Below are 23,957 nucleotides of genomic sequence, written 5' to 3'. Positions count from 1 at the left end.
AAGGCCATCAGCTAGATAGATGATCATGCATGTTTTACACTTTTATTCTCAACAGAATGGTTTTTTAACTCCTCTCATTAGAGGTTGTTAATAGATCTTTAGCCTTTACAAATGCTTACTATCTAAATTCACAGCCTATAGACTAATGGCAAAGCGGTCTGGATTATGTTTTATCTAAGGCAAATAAAATGACTGTGTTATTGTCCCAGAGCTTCTTGATCCTTTTGTTTTTAGTGCCATCATAAGGATTTCGAGGCATCCTTTGTAATCTGGTTTATAAAGCTGATCTCGAGGGGCACAAGGGAACAAAAAAAAAACTGGTAGAGAAACTGGTCACAATTACCTGTTGGAGTTATTGGCACTGATTTTGATCCAAAGCTCCCAAGTTATATTTTACATGTTTTTATTAAATTTGCATATTTAATTTACCATTGCCACCCTTTTCATGATCTAACTCATTGCCTTGGCCATGATTTAAATAAAATAATGTTATATAGAAAAATATATGCATCAGTAGAATTTATTAATGCTGTTGTTCATTAGTTAGAAAATAGGCAATGTGACCCGGGTTCGATTCCCGGCCAGGGCACACAGGAGAAGCGCCCATTTGCTTCTCCACCCCTCCGCAGCACTTTCCTCTCTGTCTCTCTCTTCCCCTGCCGCAGCCAAGGCTCCATTGGAGCAAAGATGGCCCGGGCGCTGGGGATGGCTCTGTGGCCTCTGCCTCAGGCCTAGAGTGGCTCTGGTCGCAACATGGCGACGCCCAGGATGGGCAGAGCATCGCCCCCTGGTGGGCAGAGCGTCGCCCCCTGGTGGGCGTGCTGGGTGGATCCCGGTCGGGCGCATGCGGGAGTCTGTCTGACTGTCTCTCCCCGTTTCCAGCTTCAGAAAAATGAAAAAAAAAAAAAAAATAGGCAATGTGACAGAGAGGAAAGAATTCCTAAGAACATTATTTTTGCCCAAGTGCTACTTTTAATTTTATAACCTTAGGCCAGAGTTGGTGTATCCACAGGCCTAAATTTTTTATTATTATTATTAAGTGAGATGTGGGGAGGCAGAGACAAACTCCTGCATGCACCCTGACTGGATCCACCCGGCAAGCCCCCTACCAGCTGATGCTCTGCCTGTCTGGGGCTCTGCTCCTCTGGTGCTCATCAATGGAGCCATTCCAGCACCTGAGGCGAGGCCGTGGAGCCATCCCCAGTGCCCCCCGGCCAGCTTTGCTCAACCTAGAGCCATGCACATGCCTAAAATTTTAAGGCAGGTAATGGAGATGCTTGAAGCAGACCAAGTGTTGGGTTGTAAAGATTAATGAGCATCATGACAAATTGGAGTTAAAATTTTTATTTTCATGTAGTCCAAACAAAACTTTTGGCTGGATTAGGTGCTTTGGTTTTCAGTTTATAAGTCTGCCTCGGATGAGTCAAGTTAGCTTTGTGTTCTAGGTTTAGCTTGCTTCAGAAGGAGTGAATTAAATCAGACATTTGAAGTTCTTAGATTTGAAGAACATCTTAACAGTCATTTTAAAGTGGCTTTGAAGTTGCAGATTACAGTTTACTCAAATAAGTACTGGTCTGTTAGTCACAGATCAGTAGCCTTTAACTTCTTTTCTGCAGTTGACAGTCTTATCAACCCCTTCTACCTTGAAATTCTCTGGTTCCTCCTTTTTTCCAAATCCTGGCTCTCCTCTGACTTACTGGCAGATCCTAGCCTCTTCTGCTGCCTCTTTCGTCATCTTCCTCCTGCCTTTGACATTATTTTCTTCACATTTTCTCAGGAATCTCAGCCGTTTATCCTTTAGGTTCACTGTAAACTCTTAACCTCTATGATGTGATTATAAGATCTATGCCTAGCCCCTTTGTCTCTATCTTTCCTGAGCTTGAATTTTGTATTTCTTGTTGTCTGCTGGAAGTTTTTACCTAAGATGTTCCATCGTCATCTTAACCTAAACTCACCTTGCCTGAAAAAGCTATTCTTTACTTTCCCACTTGCTTAATCCCCACTAGAAAATCCTCCTGTTTTGATTGTTTGTTGCTATTACCAGTTCATTCTCCCAGTCATATAGACTAGCAAATATCTTTTCATTTTCTTCTTGCATTGAAATTACCACCAGTCATCAGCATCTTATGGACCCATTTTTATCCTATTACCAGCATCTGGAACATCCTGCCTTCCCTCTCTCCCACTCCAAATTCAAAACCTTCATTTTTAGTCTGTTAACATCACACTTGATTGTACAACATCCTCCACTTCCACCCTGCCAATTTATACTGTTCCATTCATGGGTATCCTTTTGAGAATGCATTCACTCATTTAATTCTTTAACAAACATTACCTGAGCACATACTATATATAATATATGCCTTCTATGAGATTTTGTAAATACTGAGAGTCCCTGCCTGCAAGGGAATAACAGTCTAGTGCCAGATATCAATAAGCAGAAACTGACAAGTAAAATGTAAGAGAGGTTAGTGCTGTGAAAATGTGGAGTTACCACACACACGCAGACACATGCACACATATATACACACACACATACAGCAGGGAAACCTAACCCCAACAGGGTTGGGCCAGAGTCTAAAGGAGTACTCCTGGTGGAAGTGTTTTTAAACTTAAATGTTAAAGGATGAATAGAGCATAACCAATCACAGATAGTGAGAAAGTTAGGATCTTGCAAGCAGAGAAAGTGGTGTTCCTGAAAATTGGAGGGGAGATAACACGAGGATTTCTAGAGGGATGACCACCAGAATGGTCTTCCTTTACCTATAATCCCAAATTGCAGTTAGCAGCCTCAGTACACACTAAGGGTGAACATTTGTATAACTGACCTGTTCTATTTCAGTACCCACTCAAAATGTGTACATATGTGTACCAAAATACCAGACTGTTCATAGCAGCAGTATTTATAATAGCCAAAAAAATGGAAATAACCCAAATGTCCATTTCGCATAATGAATAATAAATTGTAGTCTATTTAAATAACTAAATACAGCAAATGTGAATGAGGTAAAACTGCACATAACAACGTGGATGAACATCATAAGTATAGTGATGAGCAGACGAAGCCAGATACTACAGATTGCATACTGGATGATACTACTGAAATAAGAGTTAGAGAAGCTACTCTGTAATGTTAAATGCCAGGAGCGTGGTTACCCGTAGTGAGGAGATGATAGTGACTCAGAGGAGATAGGAAGAATTGCTGGGATTCAGGAAACCTTGTGTCTTGATCTGAGTGCTAGTTGCAGAGATATTCACTTTGTGAAAGATCACCGATTCATAATCTTCTGACTTGTGCAATTTTCTGTATAGATGTTACACTTCAATAAACAGTTTGCCTTAACTAAATATTGCTCAGCACTGTTTAGGCAGCTGGCAGCCAGGCTTAGGTGAGGACTTAAGCTGTGGTGAAGTTCTGGCAGAAAAAGTTGGAGCCCTTCTAGATTTGATCCCTAGTGGGTAAAATGAAATTAGTTGGAGAACCCTGGGGCAAAGAAAATAACAGAGCAAGTCCTAGGAAAATATAGGCCAAACAGTATCTGGGCAATGCCAGGACACCCCTGGGCTGAGTACCCATTGCCAAGCCCCAGGAAGTGGAGAGGAGCTGGACAGTTGGGCAGAGCGCTCTGTACTACTGGCTGCAACAGGGAAAGCGGATCTTTCCTCCCTGTCTCTTAACCAAGGGTAGCAGGCTGCTGCCTGTACTTTGCTAAAGCCATTGAGGGATAGAAACCCTTTGCTTCTCTCTCATCTGCTTAACTGCCCCTGTTGAGGCTATTCCAGAAATTGACTATGAGCTGACAAATGGCCGCTAAGCATTTAGAGTATGAAGACAAAACTGGTTTCTCTTACAGCAGTGGTCCCCAACCCCTGGGCCGCGGACTGGTACTGGTCCATGGGCAATTTGGTGCAGAGAAAGAATAAATAACTTACATTATTTCCGTTTTATTTATATTTAAATCTGAACGATGTTTTATTTTTTAAAAATGACCAGATTCCCTCTGTTACATCCGTCAAAGACTCACTCTTGACGCTTGTCTCGGTCACATGATACATTTATTCGTCCCACCCTAAAGGCCGGTCCGTGAAAATATTTTCTGACATTAAACTGGTCTGTGGCCCAAGAAAAGGTTGAGGACCACTGTCTTACAGCATTCACTGTTGCTGGAGACCAGACAGCATGGCAGGTGATATGTTGGTATTCATATATTATGGAAACATGTTGAATGTAGCAATATTGTACACCTCAGGGTAAGGTAGGTTTGAAGGGAATGGTTCAGGGTTCACAAGTGATAATTTGCCCAGTCAAGACACATACAAGAAGCAATCTATGAATATACAACTAAATGGAAAAACTAAGTAAAATGAGTTGATGCTTCTCTCTCTCCCCTTCCCCCCCCCTTTCCTTCTCTCGCGCGCGCAAGTTAATTGAAAAATTTTAAAAATAGAGAGAAGGAAAACTCATGGACACAGAAAACAGTGTGGTGATTGCTGGGGGAAGAGCGGTAGGTGGGGGGAGGGTATAGGGAGGATTTATGGTTATGGACAGAAACTTGATTGGGGGTGGGGTGAACACAACGTGGTATACAGAAGATTGTTGCAGAATTGTGTACCTGAAACTGATATAATTGTGTTAACCAGTATCACCCCAGTAAATTCAATTAAGAAAAAAATAAGTAAAATAAAGAGCCTGACATCTGGGAGATTGAAATAAAAATCTAAAATATAATTTCATATTGCAAGAAATGAAAATAAGAGAATGAACAGAATGCATCCATCCAATAATAGCTATTTTCTCTAGTTCCAAGCCATTTTTTCTACCATGTCTCATATTTTTGTCTTTCTACTTTCTTCATCTTTGTTCATGCTCAGTCTGCCTCCAGTCCCTCTCTCTCTCTTTTTGTGGCATTCTAACCACTTCCTGTCTAGTAATCCGCATACATCTATTCCTTTAAGATCTAACACAAATCACAACTAATAAATTCAACATCTACTCTGAGAATCTGGGGTTGCTGAGTCACCATTCTGTGCCGCATTCTTCCTTTCACACCATGGCAGTGGCGAGAAAATGACAAGTTGTGAAATGTCTACTACTCAGAGTCAGGCACTGGACTAGGAAATCTACATTATTGCTAATGCATTTAATCTTTATCTCAAGTCTATGAAATAAATGATACTGTCTTCATTCTTATAGGTAAAAAAAATAGGTATTTTATTTGTATGAGATTAAACTAAGAAATTAAACAATTTTCCAAAAATTACACAGGAAATAAGAACAGGAAACTGGATCTAACTATTCCCACTATCCCATGGAAATTTTTACCTCCCTGGCTACTCAGAGAAGAAGCATTCTCTAGTGCTTACAGCTTAATTATAGATCCAATAGAAAACAACATTTTCAGAAAAGGGAACTTCTTCCCCAAGCAACCATGCTGCTGCTGAATGAGTATGAGGAAGCGGAAAGCGTCAGTGGCCTTCACCAGTCCTTGCAGCTGGTCTGGTGGAAGACATGGATAGGCCACTGGGTTAAACAAAATCATCCCAGCGTCTCCTCATACAGACAGATTGCACCCGACTAATGTACCCATGTTGGGATGAGAATGGGTCTGAGGTCCAGCGAGCCCTCTGCTCAGAAGGTCATGGGCTCGGACTTTGGCTGATCAGTCTGAAGGAAGAGGGGCTCTTTCCCCTTGGGGGCACAGAACAGGGAAACTTCACCTTATTAAATAAAGCAAGGAAGAGGTGGGAGGTGGGGGCAGGAAAGATCCACCATGAAAGAGATACTTTTCAGAGAGATTTCCTCAGACCTGCGTGGTTTCTTCTCTTGCTTCACTGTGTCTCAAACTATAACTCACACTATGTTATCTTAAATGTATTTTATTCTTAAGCAGGTTGTTTTAATTTTAAAAAATGATTTACTTTTCTACCTATATTATAAATAAGATCAAGTCAGAAATCACACTTTACACATGTCATACCACTTATCCCTGTGCATAATACAATCTTCTAATAAATGGAATACATCCATCAGTGTGTCTTTGATAAATTATTGGTGAACAAGTGATTTCCAAGTCACTCTATGTTGGTATGGTGTTGTGAACTCTGTTTTTCTGCCATTCTCTATATATCTTTTTAAATGCTTTTCAGCTTGAACACTTTTTGGTTTTTATTATTTCCATTAAAAAAACATAAAAATATTGTAAAGTTTTTTTTTCTAATATTATTAAAAATTTTAATAGATTCTAGGCAGGTAATTTACCAATGATGAGACTCTAGTTGATAGTCAAGTATTTTCTATAATTTATTCTGAAAAATATTTGTGATTCCTAGAAAGTGTGAGCATTTGCTTGCATTGCTTTTAAATATCTTTAAGATATTTTTTCTCCAAGAAGGAATGAAAGTGTTCCTCACTTAATTCTATTAACCTAGCACAGGGATAGTCAACCTTTTTATACCGACCGCCCACTTTTGTATCTCTGTTAGTAGTAAAATTTTCTAACGGCCCACCAGCTCCACAGTAATGATGATTTATAAAGTAGGGAAGTAACTTTAGTTTATATAATTTATAAAGCAAAGTTACAGCAAGTTAAAGCATATAATAATAATTACTTACCAAGTACTTTTTGTTGGATTCTTGCTAAGTTTGGCAGAATAAATCTTTATGAAACAACTTACTATAGTTAAATCTATCTTTTTATTTATACTTTGGTTGCTCCGTTACCGCCCACCATGAAAGCTGGAACGCCCACTAGTGGGTGGTAGGGACCACGTTGACTACCACTGACCTAGCGGAATGCTGCTAGGTTAATTTTATTTTCATCAGATTTCCACTAGAAATCAGATACATATTTCCATGGGAGAAAACTTAGCTTATACACATACAGGTATCAAACATAGCATGAAAAAAATATTAAAATTATGTTTTCATAAGACTAGTGTAAGCTCTTCCTAAAGGAAAGAATAAAATAAACAGCAGCCAAGCCATTTTCCCGGGACAAAAAGAGTCACAAACCTAGACAAACAACATCTGTCTTACAGTATAACAACAGGGCAATAAACTGTCTTTTAAAATAAGCATTATGAGGGCACAAAACATATAAGTAAATAGCATAAAGAGATAAGGAAGGAACATTTAGAACATTCTAGAAAACACATCTATGTACACACAAATGTGTGCACATGCAGAAAAGACTTAATTTATTGAATTTATTGGGGTGACGTTGGTTAATAAAACTATAGGTTTCAGGTGCACAGTTCTACAATACATCGTCTGTATATTGTGTTGTGTATTGATTTCAGCACCTGAAATCTAGCGTCTTGCCATCTGTTTTTTATTTTAGATCCCACTTTTGCCAAAGAGCAGAAACTTTGTATAATCAGTATTTCTACAATGGTATGCCATCTTAATGGTATTTTCTTTCCTGTTGCTCAGTTAATGCTTACAAAATCTGTAGCATAGAAACTATTTTCAAATTATCTTTTATAATCAATTATTTGAGTGACATAGTCTTAAATATTTTCCCACAGTGCTATTTTTTATAACTGCCGAATCATCGTCTGTGGTATGTGTAGTTCAGGTTCATAGATATCTGCAGTTTGTTTTTATGAAAACAAGCATGGGTTTGCTGCCCCTTGATTGGAACTATCTAATATGTATTCATTTTTATGACATCCATTTATTTCATTAAAAATTCTTAGAGCAGAGACAAAGTAATTGCAAGGGGTTTCTTCAAGTTTAGTGTGTAATTTGAATTTCATTCTGAAGTTATCATTTTTAGCTTTGAGACTTGTAACAGACAACATTACCTTGATGGAATTTTGATATTTTATTAAGTCAAGATGAAGAATATAATATAATAAGACTTAAGGTAAAATTCTGTTGATCATTTGTAAGACACACATTTTAAAACCTTGTCACTTCCATAGTTCCGTTTAGCTTTTGAAAGATGTGGTCAGTTAATCTAACCATACATGAGTTGAGAACTTGATTTCCCAGGAGACTTTCTCTCTCCCACCCTGTGACTCAGTCCTCTCTGCAGAGCATTCGAACACGCACACACTCCAAATACAAACAGTGCTGTATTTGAGAAAATTGAGGTTTATATTTTAAATTTCATCCTCATGTTATGTTATATTTATGGTTCTGTTCACTTTGTGTTTAAAGGTCGACTTGATAATATTGATTTTCTCTACGTGTGGACACTTTCCTAGTGTTGTTGTATAGTAATAGCCTGCATTCTTTTTCCAATTCATATGCCCCCAGGTCCTTCTGATTATGTAAAAAGTACAGCTGTAGGTGCTTTTTCTGCCACAGGGGAACACCTGTCCTTAGAGAGCCGAGAGGCCTGTTTCATGAATGATATATGTGTGATTATGTTGGATCAAATCACATAGGTCTGGATGTTACAGGTAAATTTGCTCCCTTTTATGATTTTCTAACAGATACTTCTCTTTTCTTTTTGTCTCTGGCAGTTACCCGGCTGTTTGTGAATTCTTACAGCACAATAACTTGTTATCTATACTCCGAGCCCATGAAGCCCAGGATGCAGGGTGAGCAGTTCTGTGGGTTTATGGAAAGCAGGCATTGTCCCTTTGTCACAGCTCCCTCACTGCTCAGTCCGTGGGGCTCCCTCCGCGGGCTCTTCCCTGAAGGAGTTCAGTCTTAAAATCGTCTTCCAATGACACAGACACAGCAGGGTCCTGGGGAATGAGTGCCTGCAGGTGTGTGCTCAAGTCCCCTTTGAAGTGCTCCCATTTTTAGCCTGAACAGGTAAAACTTTCAGTAGGCTTTCTTAAACACTGGAAGGACAGACACTTCCTCTTATTTCAATTCCTGCTCTTACCACTGTCCCAGAAGTGTCTAAATTACCAGTCTTGGTTGGCAATGTAAATGAGAGTCACACATAAATATTTAACAGATATTGCATGTTGTACTCTTGTTTAAAGAGCGTCATTCCTAATCCCTGTAGAGTTGTAACAGACCAAAACAGAGACATTTAAATGGCGGAGAAAATCTTATATTCTAACTAAAAATGCATAATATGGTTTCATAATACCTGGTAAATTTTAAAACGTAGACCAATTTTAAGAGTTTAGAAAACTAAGAAATATCGGATATGTACTATGATGGTGCCTTAAATCTGCATTAGGAAGAAATAAGTATAATCAATTTTAGGATTGGAAGTTCAGTGCCTTTCCAAGTAGGCACCACTGAATAGCAGCATTTGCCTTCCAACGCTTAAACCCCTCCCTTCGTGTTCTTAGTTTTCTGAAATGGAGAAACAACTATTTTTATAACCTGTGTGCTGAAACTGGGAATGCAGACGCCTGCATTCCGTAAGTAAGCCTGTGTCTGTGATGATCCTGAATCAAGGCAGATCCTAAGTTCCTTTCACAGTCAGCTTTTTTTCAAGCAATTAATTAACAGGTATAAACTGATCCAATATTATGTGCTTGTTGCTGTGGTGGCCGATGTTCAAAGTAACCCGCGGGTAGACCCAACCATTCAGACCCTCAGCTAATCTTTCTCCCTTCTCAGGGCAGTGGCGTCACCATGCTTGTCTGTCCCAACGGTGCATATGAGGCATATTTATCTTAATCCCACCACGAACCTGAAATCATGTGCTTATTTTAAAATATGTGAAGTGCATCAATTAAAGTGAATAACTGTTTAAAATCAGCAGTTGATTGATTCATTGGGGAGAACTGAGATTGTGTCATTCCGTTTCTTTGTTGTTATTGTTAAGTAGGCACAGCCAGACATGGTTTCTAAAGTAAGGTACTAGGATTAAGAAAGTTACTATCTGTAACAATTTGATATTTTCCCCAACAAAGCTCAGTCCTGTATGCAGAATAATACTTCTAGAATGTAAACCAAAAGTAATTTGAGACTGAAATAAAGAATAATAAGCATTTATTGGAGCAAAAGGAGCTGCAGCCGGAAGACACAGATTCAGGTAGCCACCTACATTGTGTTCCAGAGACAAAGGGGAGGCCTCCTTTTATAGCAAAAGTTCCTGTTCCAGTTCCCAGTGAGGTCCATTTATGTAAATGAGGTAGACTGTGCAGTTCTGATCCAGGAGGCAGGTCCCAGCCCTTAGTAAAGATGAAACCAGGTGTTCCTGCAGTTGTTGACACAGACGGCTGAACAAGCAGGTCATAGTGCAGGAAGCCAAGAGTTGGGTCTGAGGTTCTTCCCGGAATGAGTGAGAAGTCCTTGTCAACAGATGACCACCAAGCTCTTATTTATATAATTTGGACCCTCAATGAACCATGGAGAATCCATCTCAGCAGATAAATTTCTTCTCAGTATTCACATCAAATGAATTCTTCTTAGAATCCACAAGAACATTTCAAAAGATTTTTAAGGGGATATTTTTTTTTCTGGGAAAAGTAGTACCAACTATTGGTAAAATTAAAAAAATTTAAGGTGAGTCCTTATCTATTTAAAGGTACTATTTGAGGCACCCCTAGAACCCAGCTAAATTAGGCATGCTAGAAATAAGTGACACCAAATACCCAAGGAATGGTAACAATTTCATGTGCTATATAGGAATGTTTCTAAACTGACATCTGTTAGAGAAGTCATGAAATATATTTTCACCTTGCTGGAAAAGAGCCAATATCCTGTACCTTTTGATTATTTGAGGACTAGGGTTCCATTTTTGTCTTAATAGAAGAAACTGAATTGTTAGTTTATTTCCAAAGATCTTGCAGATGTTCTGTTTTATTATTGATTGATTAAATATCGCCCTGCTGAAACAATAATCTTTGCCCTGCAGGCACCACAAGAGATTGATAACAAATAAAGTAGAAACAATTTGAATTCATAAAACCCATTGATTTAACCAAACTTTTCTTTGAAAAGCAAACCACTTCGTCTAGGCAAAAAGGGGAAATATAACTGAAACAGAATAGTATACATAAATAGAATAATCAGCCTAGTTATTAGTGGGAAAGATTACATATTGCTTTGCTTATTTAGTCTTTTTATGTCAAAAGGACTGACAAACTTGTGAAAAACATGGTAGGCGGAGGGCAAAAAGCAGCCTCTGTCTTCTTGGCTGAACACATGGAAATGAATTTTCCCTGAATTTCACCCTTCACTAGGTCTGCTAGAATTAGGAAAAACCTATTTGGACATTTTATATGTAATTGTGTTTTTATTGTCATCTCTGAAATGAATTGATATCATTGTATAATAGACTTTGGAGAGTAAACTATGTTTACTGTTAGGTAATTCTTCTTGAATGCTAAAACTGAATTTGAATTTTATATATCTAAATAAATTGAGATTATTACTTTCCCCAAATACACTTGCTTTAACTTGAACTTATTCTTTTTAGGTATCGCATGTACAGGAAAAGCCAGACGACAGGCTTCCCGTCTCTCATTACGATTTTCTCAGCACCAAATTACTTAGATGTATACAATAACAAAGGTAAGTGGTTTTAAGTCCCTCTGGTGGTTGTCTGTAATATATGTGGAATAATTCTGAAGAGCTTTTCTTTTGGTTTGGTTTCAGTTAAGCATTTTAACCACTTTTCTTCTTTATTTTTTCATTTATTGTTTGGTGCAAATTTTGTGTCTCCAGAAGTAAAAATTCAATTGGTTAGAAGTGGAGCCCAAGTGCTTTCCTTTTTTAACTGTTCTCCAGGCACTTCTGATGGATAGCAAGGTTGTCAGCCACTGCTCGGGTAGAGTATAGGCTTTATAAGAAATTATAACTAGCAGTAATCTAAAATTATGCCCCTTAAGAAGGCTGTGGATTTAAGTAAGAATAGTATGATTGTGCATGTCAAGAAATAAGAAAAATAAGCCTAAATAATCTATAGCTTGAAATTCAGATTCAAATTGCACGTATTAAGAACGTACCATGAGTCAGATCCTGTATTAGGAAAGTAAATATTCATTTTTTAAAAAAATTATATTAAACTTCAAAGTAAATATCACTAGTCCCCTCTCCTGAAACCCTTTTATTAAGCGGGGTGAGTCTGGTTAATTGCCTTGCCCCAGGTCACTGGGTTAGGTATTGACGACTGGGCTCTGACCCAGGTCTTCTGGTTTGGCATTCTGCACTTCCTCTCTGAAACTCCACACCTGTGTGCCTGAAGGAGACCAGGCAACAACGGGGCATTATTTACTGACTACAGGGGGAAAGAAGGAGCAGAGGACACAGTATCTTCTTTCATCAAAGTAATTTCTTTATTCAGAAATGATGAAAAATGTTATAGGTATGGCAGAATAAGCAATAAAATGTGAAAAGCCATTAACTCTAGTTGGCATTGGTCTGGAAAGTACAAAGACAGCCTGTCCGAGTGCCACTTTCTAAGATTAAGAGAAATGGGCACAGAAAAAGAAAAAGCAATCAAATAATATTTGCAAGGTGAGACATGGCCCAGGAGAGGCAGGAAAAGCCCTCATTTCTGAACCATTCTGAACTCCTGGAGGTAGGAGCCACCCCAGGCCCAGTGAGCTGTGATAGGTTCTAGCTTTCCCAGGCTGCAGTCCAGGCACTGCAGGTGGGCCTTGGCCACCTTCATAACCAAGCACCTGTTCTGTGTCCTCAGCCCTATGAGTAGGTATTTGTTTTTGTCTTTATTTTTGTTTGACTACACATTCCTTGTGGGAAGTAGGCTCCCTTTTTGCCTGTGTCCTCATTTCCTGTTTAGCACCGCCTACCTCTTCCTGCACTGGGCTGTATGTACCCTGACCCCCTCCTGCGTCTGTCAGGGGTCCTGCCCCAAAAGGCAAACCTCAGGTAATTACAGTGTTTTTACTGTAAAGCCTCCTGATATCTTCCTGATCCTTGCCCCTCTCCAGACACCTCTTTGTCCTACAAAGAGATCAGAACTCTCACCTTCCTCCCCTGTGGCCCAGAGAGTGTTACATGCTGGGTGGAGTTTGTTGCAGTCCTAGGTTCTCTTATGCCGCCATTTTGACTGAAGCAGACCCTCCTCTGTGGCCATAGAGCATGGTTATCAGTAGGCACAGTGCAGTTCCATGACAGCCATGGATGCCAGGGGCTGAGGACAGTTGTTCCCCTTTTCTAGCTGCCCAGTTCCCAAAAACAAGATGCTGCCTTTAGTGTTCTTTGGTAAGAAGCATACAAAGTAAAGGAAAATATGTTCTTGGCGTGCCAAGGGCTTATAAACCAGCTGACAAAGTATGACATTTGAATGATTGAATTAAAAATATAAGACGCAATTAGATTAGGTATAAAGTAAGAGAGTCAAACACTAAGCACATTTGACAAGGGGTAATTCTCTAGAATGGTCAGAAAAGACCTAGTTTAAGGTAAAAGTATGATCTGTGTTATGGAACAGAAAGGGTTTGCCCACCCTATGCTAACAGAGCCAAACACTAGACCCTGAGAATTTCAGTGGAGAAAGACTGGCTATTTCATCATGAATGGGGCCACCAAGGAGAATGGAAAGCCAAGGCTCTAAGAACCCGAATCTCCTCCCCACCCCTATGGCATGTAGGTTACAGATTACAGGGACAAAACCACAACACACCATGGATTGGGGGTTCAAGGTTGTGCTCGGAGCTGATGGTCTGAGGAAAGGTAATACAGAGGGCCCTCGGGTCACAACACAGTTCCGTTCCTACAACAATGATGTAACGCGAATTTTGGTGTAAATCAAACACACCGTAGTCTAAGTCACTTACCTATTCTAACATATTTGTAAAATCATAATCTAGAATGTAAAAATACAACTAAGCCACAGAAAAAGAATTCTGTGTATTCTGCTGCTGTGCACAACCAAACTCGTTCTCCCACGTAACACGTAAGTACGACGCTAATGGAGTAAGCCGAACACTCACATCTCTCTTTAAGTTTTTATGGGAGTGAGCATTGTAAACTCAAAGGTCATATGTCAGGACTGTTATAGCCCAAGGACCCCTGTAAATCATTTCTTCAGGTCTTGAGGACAGCTTTGAGGTCTTTTCTGGTGCCCCTTTCTTCAGTCTCATGGGAAAGCAGCCAGGGAGCCAGGGGTTTGTTCCACCTTAGGGCTCAGAAACTGAAATGTAAGGTAGGTCAAGATTTTATTTTTAGCCTGCCTCAGGTCCTGGCTGCTGTCTGTCTCCTGCTGCCTCGGGTTGCTGATCATCCTGGGGAGAGGCCAGGTTATGAGGGTGTGTGTGTGGAGAGAGAGAGAGATGTGATTTTTAGAGCTAAGATTTAAAACAATTTAATAAAAAAACAAATCAAACAAATATATTTATTTATAAACTAAATGTAATCAAAGTCATAAAGCCCCTTGGTTTCAATTCTTCTCTTCTCCCTCAAGACATTAAAAAAAATGATTAACATTTCTTTAGAAAAAGGAAAAATATAAAATCAAGGCCAGTGTTTTTGAAATCTTTTTTTGTAAGCAGTGACCACTTTTTTCCCAGACAAAATCTCAATATTGAAGTCTTTTATTCAAAAACAGTAAGAGCTAATTCCCTCTGGTGGGATGAGAGCTCCTCGTCTTATTCCAGAGTCCCCCTGGTACTTTCAGTGAGAGCAAGAACTCAGGTCACCTCGCATGCCCCACCATGATCATATTGTTTACCAAAAGTATATAAAATATGAACACTAAGGCTTTTATTGTTTTTTATGTTATTAAATTTTTTTTTCTATTCAGCCTAGTGAAAGGAGTGCCCAGATAATTTTTAACAGTCCAATTACTAAGTAGCATATACTACTATACTTACAAGTTTTTTAGCAACTCAAAAGTCAAATGGTTAAAAAAGGAAGAAAATTGGGATTTTACTCCGTAGAACAGACTTAGAGCTTTCCCTTTCATCTGCATGCTAAGTAGTGCAGTTTTGCTTGAGACCAATAGCTCTTTCCCACTTCAGATGTGCATTGCCTCTGAGGTTCTATTTAACAAGGAGAGAACTGAGAAAACAATAGCCATCAGCGCCTTGCGAGCCTTGAGTAGTTCTTTCACTGTTCTCCTGCCTTTGGGGTGGATCACTATCTCTCAGGAAGTGGACAGAAGAATTTCACTTTGGGAACCTTTTCATAAAAGAAAAAATTCTCTGGAGGGGAAAAGAATAAATTGATAGGAAGAAGAAAGACATATTCTTCAGTTTGAGCATAATTTCAAAAGGCTTTTGTGTGAAGTTTCTGAAGCACTTTAAAGCTGTTATGCTAACACTGTGTGCAGTATGTGGGGGTGGAAGCCAGGTATTCACTGCAGAAGTCAGGGTTACTGTATTTGAATAAAATAAATGTTAACGAGAATTTTTAAATACAGTGCGACAAAACCGGGTGGCAACTACCCTCAAAACATAATCAATGGAAAGATAGCAGTGAAGAATCTCTGGAATTAAAACCTTATAGTTACAATATGACTGAATATTTAAAGCTTCTGCAAATTAAGTAATAGCCCTGTGGCAAAATGAAAGAGTGAAAATAATAGGTGTATTCTGCCACCTTAAAACCGATAATGGCTGTGTGATTAGCTTCATATTTACATGTCCAATACTTCTGATTTGTTGTTTATACTTGCCTGCAATTCAAGACAGCTTTCAGAAAGGTATGACTGTAAGTGTCCCCTCCCGTGGTGTGGCCCACCTTATTAATTCACTCAGTTCTATCCTTCCTGGTCTGTTCTAGCAAGCTGTCTTCTCACCCATTGCCTTGTTCCTGATGCCTCACACTGACCATTCCTGCTTATTCCTGCAAGATATCAGGACAGAGGGTGTAGACTTGAATTACAGTTCTGCCATTAAACAGCTAACTCATCTAATTTTATTGGCAGGTGGTGACATCTCTATAAAATGAGAAAAAAATAAATGTGTAAATAATAGATGAACTTGCTTTGAATAATACTATGTGATATTAAGATATCATCATTGAATATTTTATATCGCTGTTGTTAATCAGTTTAGATCAATCAGCCAGTCCCCCACTGTGGGGATCTGGTGCTGGAAGTGTTCTTTTTCTGTTTGGTGTCATCGAACCAAAAATGAAACTGAAGTTGAGTGTTCAGGAGCACAAGCTGAAGTCAGTGGCCAGAGGATGGAGAGGCAGGAGTCGAGCTCACAGATCAACTTCTCCTACTAGAGAAGTCTGGGGGGATTATTATGCGGAAAATATACTAAGGGGGAGGCATACACATTAGTCCGTGGGATATAGGCTGGTCTCTTCCCTGAATTTGGGCACCACCCCTTTTCTTCCCTTACATAGTCCAATTTGGATCTGTGAAGACAGCCCAGGAGTAATCAGTATATAATAAAATCCAGGGTATAGTGAGGTTCAGGTCTCCTGAAGGTCAGATTCAGCACCATCTTGTTTTAGGCTGGCTCTGGTTGTTTTGTAGTTCTATCCCTTTTTCATATAACTGAAATGGATTAGCACACAAGCCTAGAGTCATGGCTACGCTCTTTATTATGCCACCTGTCAGTGTGGGGCTTCACAGAAGCTCCTAGCAGAATATCTTCCTCCTGAGCTTCTCAGTTACAATTTCACTTGATGGGTTGAGCTACCTGTATGATCATCTATCTGCTTCTCTCTGGGTGAACCCTCTACTTCAGCCAAATTGTTCTTCTCACTGCCCTGACAACGTTTGGCTTTCCCCTTCCACAGCTTTGCCCACACACTTTTTCCCATCAGGAACACTGTCTCACTCGTATCCCCACATCTAAATGGACTAGACCCTTTTCTGTTTGAGTTGCCACGGACTGTTGATGGTCCTTCCTTGAATGCCTGCAGTACCAATCATTTGCCCTGTACTTAGCATGTCACTATTTTTCCCCCTAGAGTTAGCATTTCTATAACTTCCTAATCAAATTAGAATTCATTTGAAACAGGGCTCTTTTGATACATATGGTAAAGTCAAGTAGCATGCCTTATACATGCTAGGCAGCCAACACAGACATTGAATGAAGCGTTTTCTTTCGGGGAATTAATAGCAAGACAGTGTGCAGAAGTGCCCTATCAGTAATGACTCCCAGAGCTTTATCTCACTTTAAATTACTGCATAACCAGTGCAAGCAGACATGCTTTCCAAGGAGTTAACCATTGGCAGAGCAATATGCATATGAGTTGTTTTTCTGCGAACCTGTAGCCTTGAGGAAAAAGCTGTTTCATTACCCAAATATGCCAAACAGAAAGAAAATGATGTAATGAAACTTTTCATTTCACCCTCCTCCTCCTTCTCCTTCCCAACACCTCTGTCTTAATAATTTGCCACCTGTAAAAGTGACTTTTAACTTCATCCACTCTCTGATGCAACATACCTTTATTTAGAGCAGGCGTCCCCAAACTACATGCAGCCCCCTGAGGCCATTTATCCGGCCCCCCACCGCACTTCCGGAAGGGCCACCTCTTTCATTGGTGGTCAGTGAGAGGAGCACTGTATGTGGCGGCCCTCCAACGGTCTGAAGGACAGTGAACTGGCCCCCTGTGTAAAAAGTTTGGGGACCCCTGATTTAGAACTTACTGTATACCAAGCACCATAGTAGGTGCTGAGGATATGAAATAAACAAGACAGATAGGGCCTTTGCCCTAGTGGGGTTTCTAATCTGATAGTGTGATAGACATTAAGTCATTCCACAGATAAGTATTTAAGTATATTTGGAAAATACTACAAAGAAAAGAGTGGTCTGAAATGAAGATAGAAATTAGTCGTTAGGGACAAAAAAATAGCTTAGCTGAAGAAGCGACATTTAAACAATGGTAGAGTAAAATCTTTCAGTATGGAGAATGACAGTGGCAGATGTGCACTCTGCTTTAAGTCTGGCTGACAACTATAATGACTCTGGGAAAATGTGCTTTATACCTTGATGTAAACAATTAAATCCTTTTTATCCCTCCACTGTAGTGCTTCAAGAAATCTAAAGTAAATTACAACGGGCCTCTATGTGGCTCCAGTTCACTGTAGTTTAGAGGAGTTGTCGGATGAGAGGGTGACTGGATGGGTGAATAGATATGTGATAAAGACCTACAGAAGTATACATACCAGGGGTCTATAATTCAGTTCCAGGAAAAACTACTGACAGTACAATTAAGTAAATTTACTTTTAAATCAAATGTTATTTTGGATTTGAGAGGAAATTTTAAGTGGCAAGCAAACTAATTTAATGATTAAGACCAAAAATTATAATGACAACTAAAGAAAAATGTTAAGATAGGTGAAGGAAGAAAGAAGAGGTAGGAAAAATTGTATTTTGATGTTTTAGACTTTCAAACTAGATAACGTGATAGAATTACTTATGAAAAGCATTTGGTTGTACCAAAACTTGACATTTACAACATCCTCATATTTCCAGTCAAAAAGTAGTCAAGAGCTTCAGGAAGATACCATTTATAAACAGAAAGATGATTTACGGCTTGATAGGAAGATATCACTGAAAGGGAGGATTGAATTGCTAATGTAGTGAACTAAGGTAAAAATCTTATTGGTAGCCTTGATGTGAACATATAGAAGCAAGTGCAGCATCTCTGAAGCCAGTTTGCCCTAGATCCCTGACTTCTAGCAGGAGCATCAGCATAGCATGGCATTACCCAGCCTCAGAATCTCATTCCGAACGGCACCAGAGTTCTTTCATACTAAGATCTTGTTTCATAATCAGGAATAACTGTTATAAACTTAGAGATATCTGATACCTGCCTGGTTCTGGAGCCGAATGCAGAACCAACTAGATCAGATCTCTATCCTGGGTGGGAGAGGAAGATGGGGGTATAGGGCGGGGGTTCTCTGGAAGAGAATAGAAACAGTGCCCAGGCAATCCTGAGTAGTGTTCTCTGCTTCTTTCTCTACCACATATGGAGAAGTTTACTACCCTACAAAGGTGTGCAGGTTTGACAGCAAGGGCCCTTTTCTCTAGGGGTCTTAGACTTGCTTGCCTTAAGCATGGACAGAACCTTTGGCATTGACATAACATTTTTTAAAGCATTTTTTGGAATCTTTACAGCCACAGGCATAAATATAATACTAGCTGCTTTACAAATCGGATAAAATTAATCCAGATACTTTGTCCAGTAGCAATGGTTTTCCCACTCTTACTTTTTCCTGCCATTATCTCAAATCTAAAGATCCTCCTAACTGGCCTTGAGAAACTGTTTGCCCAAATCACTTAGTTCAATCTAGAAAATGTAAATACATATCCCCATAGTGTTTTGTTATTTGATATTTGCTGACAAATTGTAGCCAAGTACTTTTTTTTTTGTTCTGATACAAAACAGTAAGGTACCACCCCACCAAAAACAAAATTATTCTTTTATTTACTTAATAAATACTTTTATTTTTAGCCTGATGAATATCAGTAGAATTATACACATTAGAAAGATCATTTTTGGCCCTGGCCAATTGGCTCGGCAGGAGAGCAACAGGCCAGCATGGGAAGTCCTGGGTTTGATTCCCACTCAGGACACACAAGAGAAGTAACCATCTGCTTCTCCACCCTTTCCCCTCTATCTCTCTGTCTCTTCCCTTGCTGCAGCCATGGCTTGAATGGTTCAAGCAAAGTTGGCCGCAGGCACTGAGGATGACTCTATGGCTACTTCAGGCACTAAAAAAATGGCTTTGTTGCCAAGCAACGGAGCAGCGGCCCAGACAGGCAGAGTATTGCCTGGTAGGGGGCTTGCCCAGTGGATCTCTGTTGGGCACATGCGGGTTTCTGACTCTGCTTCCCTGCCCCTCACTTAATAAAAATAAAAAATAAAAAAAAGATAATTTTTCATAATTATTATTAAACCTAAAACAGTCTACTGAGAAATGGTATAGAATATAAAAACTTAAGAAGGAGCAAAGCAGAGCCTGACCAGTTAGTGGTGCAGTGGATAGAGCATCAGATTGCGATGGGGAAGACCCAGGTTTGAAACTCCGAGTTCTCCTGCTTGAGCGCGGGCTCATCCGGCGTGAGCACAGGCTCACCAGCTTGAGCACAGGGTCACTGGCTTGAGTGTGGGATCATCCGGCTTGAGCACAGGCTCACCAGCTTGAGCACAGGGTCCCTGGCTTGAGTGTGGGATCATAGACATGATCCCAGGGTCACTGGTTTGAGTCCAAAGGTCGCTGGCTTGAAGCCCAAGGTTGCTGGCTTGAGCATGCGGTCACTCGCTCTGCTGTAATTCCATGGTCAAGGCACATATGAGAAAGCAATCAATGAACAACTAAGGTGCCACAATGAAGAATTGATGCTTCTCATCTCTCTTCCTTCCTGTCTGTCTGTCCCTATCTGTGCCTCTCTCTCTCTGACTCCCTCAAAAAAAAAACAAAAAAAAAAAAAAGGAGCAAAGCAGTAACCATGAACAAAACTCTTAGTATTTACTCTTCATTATCAATATGAGGTGGGAGAAAAGAAGTGTATGTAGACATTTAAGGTTAGAGAGAACTTGAAAATAGGAAGCTTGACTAGGTTTTCAGAGAAATACTCTCTGAGATGAATGGGGAAAATTAACTGCAGGAAGAGGTCAGCAGTGTCTTCTAGTGCCCTTTATATTTAGGATTCTTCAATATGTGGCGTGAATCTGTGATTATAATGTCCTGTACCACTGCCATTATTTCTGTTACCTTGAGTGATATAGCTTGGTGTATTTTCTTTCAAGTCTTAGGATGATAATAATATGTTCAGTAAATGTAAATATGTGTAGTGAGAGCAATTTTTACATATTAAATCCTGATAGATTTTCTGTTTTACTGTCTGTTCCATTAATTAAATGTTTGAATGTAAGCAAGTTGAGGAGGGGACTAAACCTAATCTCTTTAGAAAGTGGCCTCCAGCAATGACACTTTCACAGTGGAACTGAATAAATAAAAGCCAAAAGTATAAGTGCTTTAGGGGATACTTTTTAAAGGGAGAAATCATTTTTTTAGAAAAGTATGAATAATACTATATTCTTTTTAATAATGTATATATTTGTATGTGTAATACTCATGAAATTTTAAAGCGAGGACAAATGACTCTTCATTTCAAAAGCTTTTCTTTTCTTACTGAAAAATAGTCACTTAAACATAATGAAGCCATGAGCTGAATAGGGAATCAGTGCAGACATTGCCTTGGAAGCTTCCTTACGACAACATTGCTGCAGGGGCACAGACAGGTTAACCTGTGCACTCCAGAGTCAGTCTGCTGTTCAGGCACAGTGCTGTTCCCCACCTAGCTTATATGAACTTTGGGGAAAGTTTGTAACCCCTTTGTGCCCCAGGTTTTCATCAATAAAATCAAGATTATAATGTAATTCACAGAGTTGTTGCGAGATTAAATGCATTTATCCATGGAAACGCAGAGCAGTGTCTGTCAATCCTGAGTGCTCAATAGTTTGTTGCTATTATTGTTACTATTATATGCTACTTATAGGAATAAAATAAGTAGCATTTGTATAGCATGCTATCCCAACCAAAGGGAAGTGCCAGGTGGGGCAAAAGGAGGTGTTTACAGTTGTGAGAATGCAAAACACAGAGTTTATTCTTGTATTATTATTAATTATAGTATTATTTGCCAAACAAACACCTGTAAACCTGCTTTGCCTCGCCCTGTACTTACATTAGATAATAATGTAGATATCAAATACAGGGGCTTAATATTAATGCAGTACCAGGGATATAACTGTTGCAACCTACAGCTCAAGGGTTGATATCAAGTACAAGCTGGAAAGTGAAAAGGGGTTCTGTGAATATGTACAGATAGCACCAGTTTTCAAGGGACCTCCAATCACAGTATAAGTACCCTTGTTATGCATTTGGAGCTGGTAATTATCAACTGCATTCAATGACACAAGGCATGGGCACAGTGTTTAGTATGTCCACGTCATCTCCTTCAGGAGCTTAAATTTCAGCTAAATCTATCTCTCTTATTTAGTCTAAGGCTACTTAATACTTATTTTAGCATTATAATAATATGGATTAGAACTTAAAGGAAGGTTCCAGCTAAAACTGGTAAGGCATTTACAACTAATTCTTTCTTGTTGACTTGGCAAAACTTATATAATATAAGAAGTTTAAATTTTCTAAGTAAAATTGTCATGGTAGAAATGATTCACAGTGTTTGACTAGACTTGAGCTAATAACAAGAATCAATTGGCCCAAATTCTCTGGATTCTGGTATTTAGATGTAACACTTTAGGTGGCAATTATAAAGTAGCGAACTACGAAAATTAGGTAGCCCTCCCTCTCTCCCTAAAAGACTTGAAACTGAGCATGGCACTTTACATTTTTCAGTACCATCTGTTTTATCTGATTGTATATATTATTATTGATATTAATCACATATTTTATTTGATCTTCAGACTTAGAAAATGACAGGACAGGTATTATTATTCCTATTTTACAAGTTTAGAAGATAAAGTTCAAGTAAGGAGAAATATTTGCCCAAGTGTACACAGTACTAACTGACAAAACCAATATTAGTTTTATTCTTATCTATTTTAGAGTCTCTTACAATTTTAAAACAGAGTTTAGCTTCTGAAGTGACATAATTACCTTTTTCCTAAATTCCTTCATGCTCCCTTCTGACTTCTGTTTCTGTGTGGTTAGTTACATTTTTACTGTCCTGACGAGTTTATTGTTTTATATTTTTGAGTATTTATCTTTGCTTTCACTTTCTCTGCCTGTCTGCCTTCTTTCTTTTCTTCTCTCTTACTTTGTTCTTTCCTTCCCCACTCTATTTCCCTTCCTTCTACCACTGCTTCACCCAGCACTGAATAGTAACCATGTGTCAGATACAGTACAAGGCCCTATAGAAGAATAAAAGAAATCTGTGCCTTTTTCATTCCTTCCATTACTTTCCTTCCACTTATTTTACCAAAAATTTTATATTTAAATAATGATCTGGTTAAGAATTGACTAAAACAATAAGAAAAACATAGAACATTATTTACACAATATTAAGATTGGCTCATATTATTTTATAAATATATCTCTCTCCTTCGTGTAAGATAATTTCATCCAGATTTCATGTAGGAAACTCATTGTAAAGTTAAAGAAGGTGTCATTGTCATAGATGCCATGAAGGATGTGTGTACAAGGTAAGAGGAGCAGGACAAGAGCTACCTGTAGGCATAAAAGGATGATACCCAATAAAATACATGTGTGTTTATCTTGTCAAATACAAAATCATTAGCTCATAGCTTCAGGAAAATTAGATATACCTATGTCCATTAATAATAAAATAGTTCAGGTTCATTGAAATCCAGTCGATTACATGGAAGTTACTGAGAATTTGCCTGTGAAGACCTTAAGTACTGAATCAAGCAATTGAAACATTACATTTTTCAAGAAACTCATAATGAAGCGTATCAGTATGACAAAATTACCTAAAAATTGATTACATTAAATCCATCTTCATAAACAACATGAGCTACAGAATAAAAGTGAGTTACAAGTATAGTGCTCGTAAATTAGCAAGTTTTCCATAACCTAGGTCTCTAATAATAATAAAAATGGAAACCTTTTGAAAACAGAATCCATCAGGCAAGTAGAGAACATTCAGGACAGGAATAAGAAAAGAAAATGAGTTAGGAGCCAGATTTTGAAATGGAAGGAATCTTAGAGATTGTGTTCACAGATGCTGTGATACACACTGCAAACATTATGCATATACTTGCATATACACATCTTAAATGAAACTTGTACCGAAAAAGATAATTTTTATGGGAAAATACAGATTTTTAAAAAAATTATAGCCTGACCACGCAGTGGCACAGTGGATAGAGTTTCTGACTGGAATGAGGAGGACCCAGGTTCAAACCCCCGAGGTTGCCAGCTTGAGCGCCGGGCTCACTAGCTTGCGCGCAGGATCACTGTCTTGAGCATGGGATCATAGACATGACTCCATGGTCACTGGCTTGAACCCAAAGATCACTGACTTAAGCCCAAGGTCGCTGGCTTGAGCAAGGGATCACTCGCCTTGCTATAGCCCCCTGGTCAAGGCACATATGAGAAAGCAGTCAATGAACAACTAAGGTGCCGCAACGAAGAATTAATGCTTCTCATCTCTCTCCCTTCCTGTCT

At 39.1% G+C, this 23,957-nt stretch overlaps 1 protein-coding gene across 2 annotated transcripts in view; it reads left to right on the top strand.

Annotated features, from left to right (window-relative positions):
• Positions 1–23,957, top strand: part of PPP3CA (protein phosphatase 3 catalytic subunit alpha) — a 328,201-nt gene that overhangs the window by 257,822 nt on the left and 46,422 nt on the right. For both annotated transcript variants that reach the window (XM_066384438.1, XM_066384437.1), the window contains exons 7-8: positions 8,473–8,550; positions 11,346–11,440. In XM_066384438.1, the coding sequence (XP_066240535.1) occupies positions 8,473–8,550; positions 11,346–11,440 (173 nt within the window). The remainder of the gene's footprint in view (positions 1–8,472; positions 8,551–11,345; positions 11,441–23,957) is intronic.

The sequence above is a fragment of the Saccopteryx leptura genome, chromosome 5 (assembly GCF_036850995.1).
Source record: "Saccopteryx leptura isolate mSacLep1 chromosome 5, mSacLep1_pri_phased_curated, whole genome shotgun sequence".
In the NCBI taxonomy this organism is placed as follows: Eukaryota; Metazoa; Chordata; class Mammalia; order Chiroptera; family Emballonuridae; genus Saccopteryx; species Saccopteryx leptura.
Note: the sequence above shows the minus strand (reverse complement) of the source record. Positions and strands in the feature narration are given on the sequence as shown.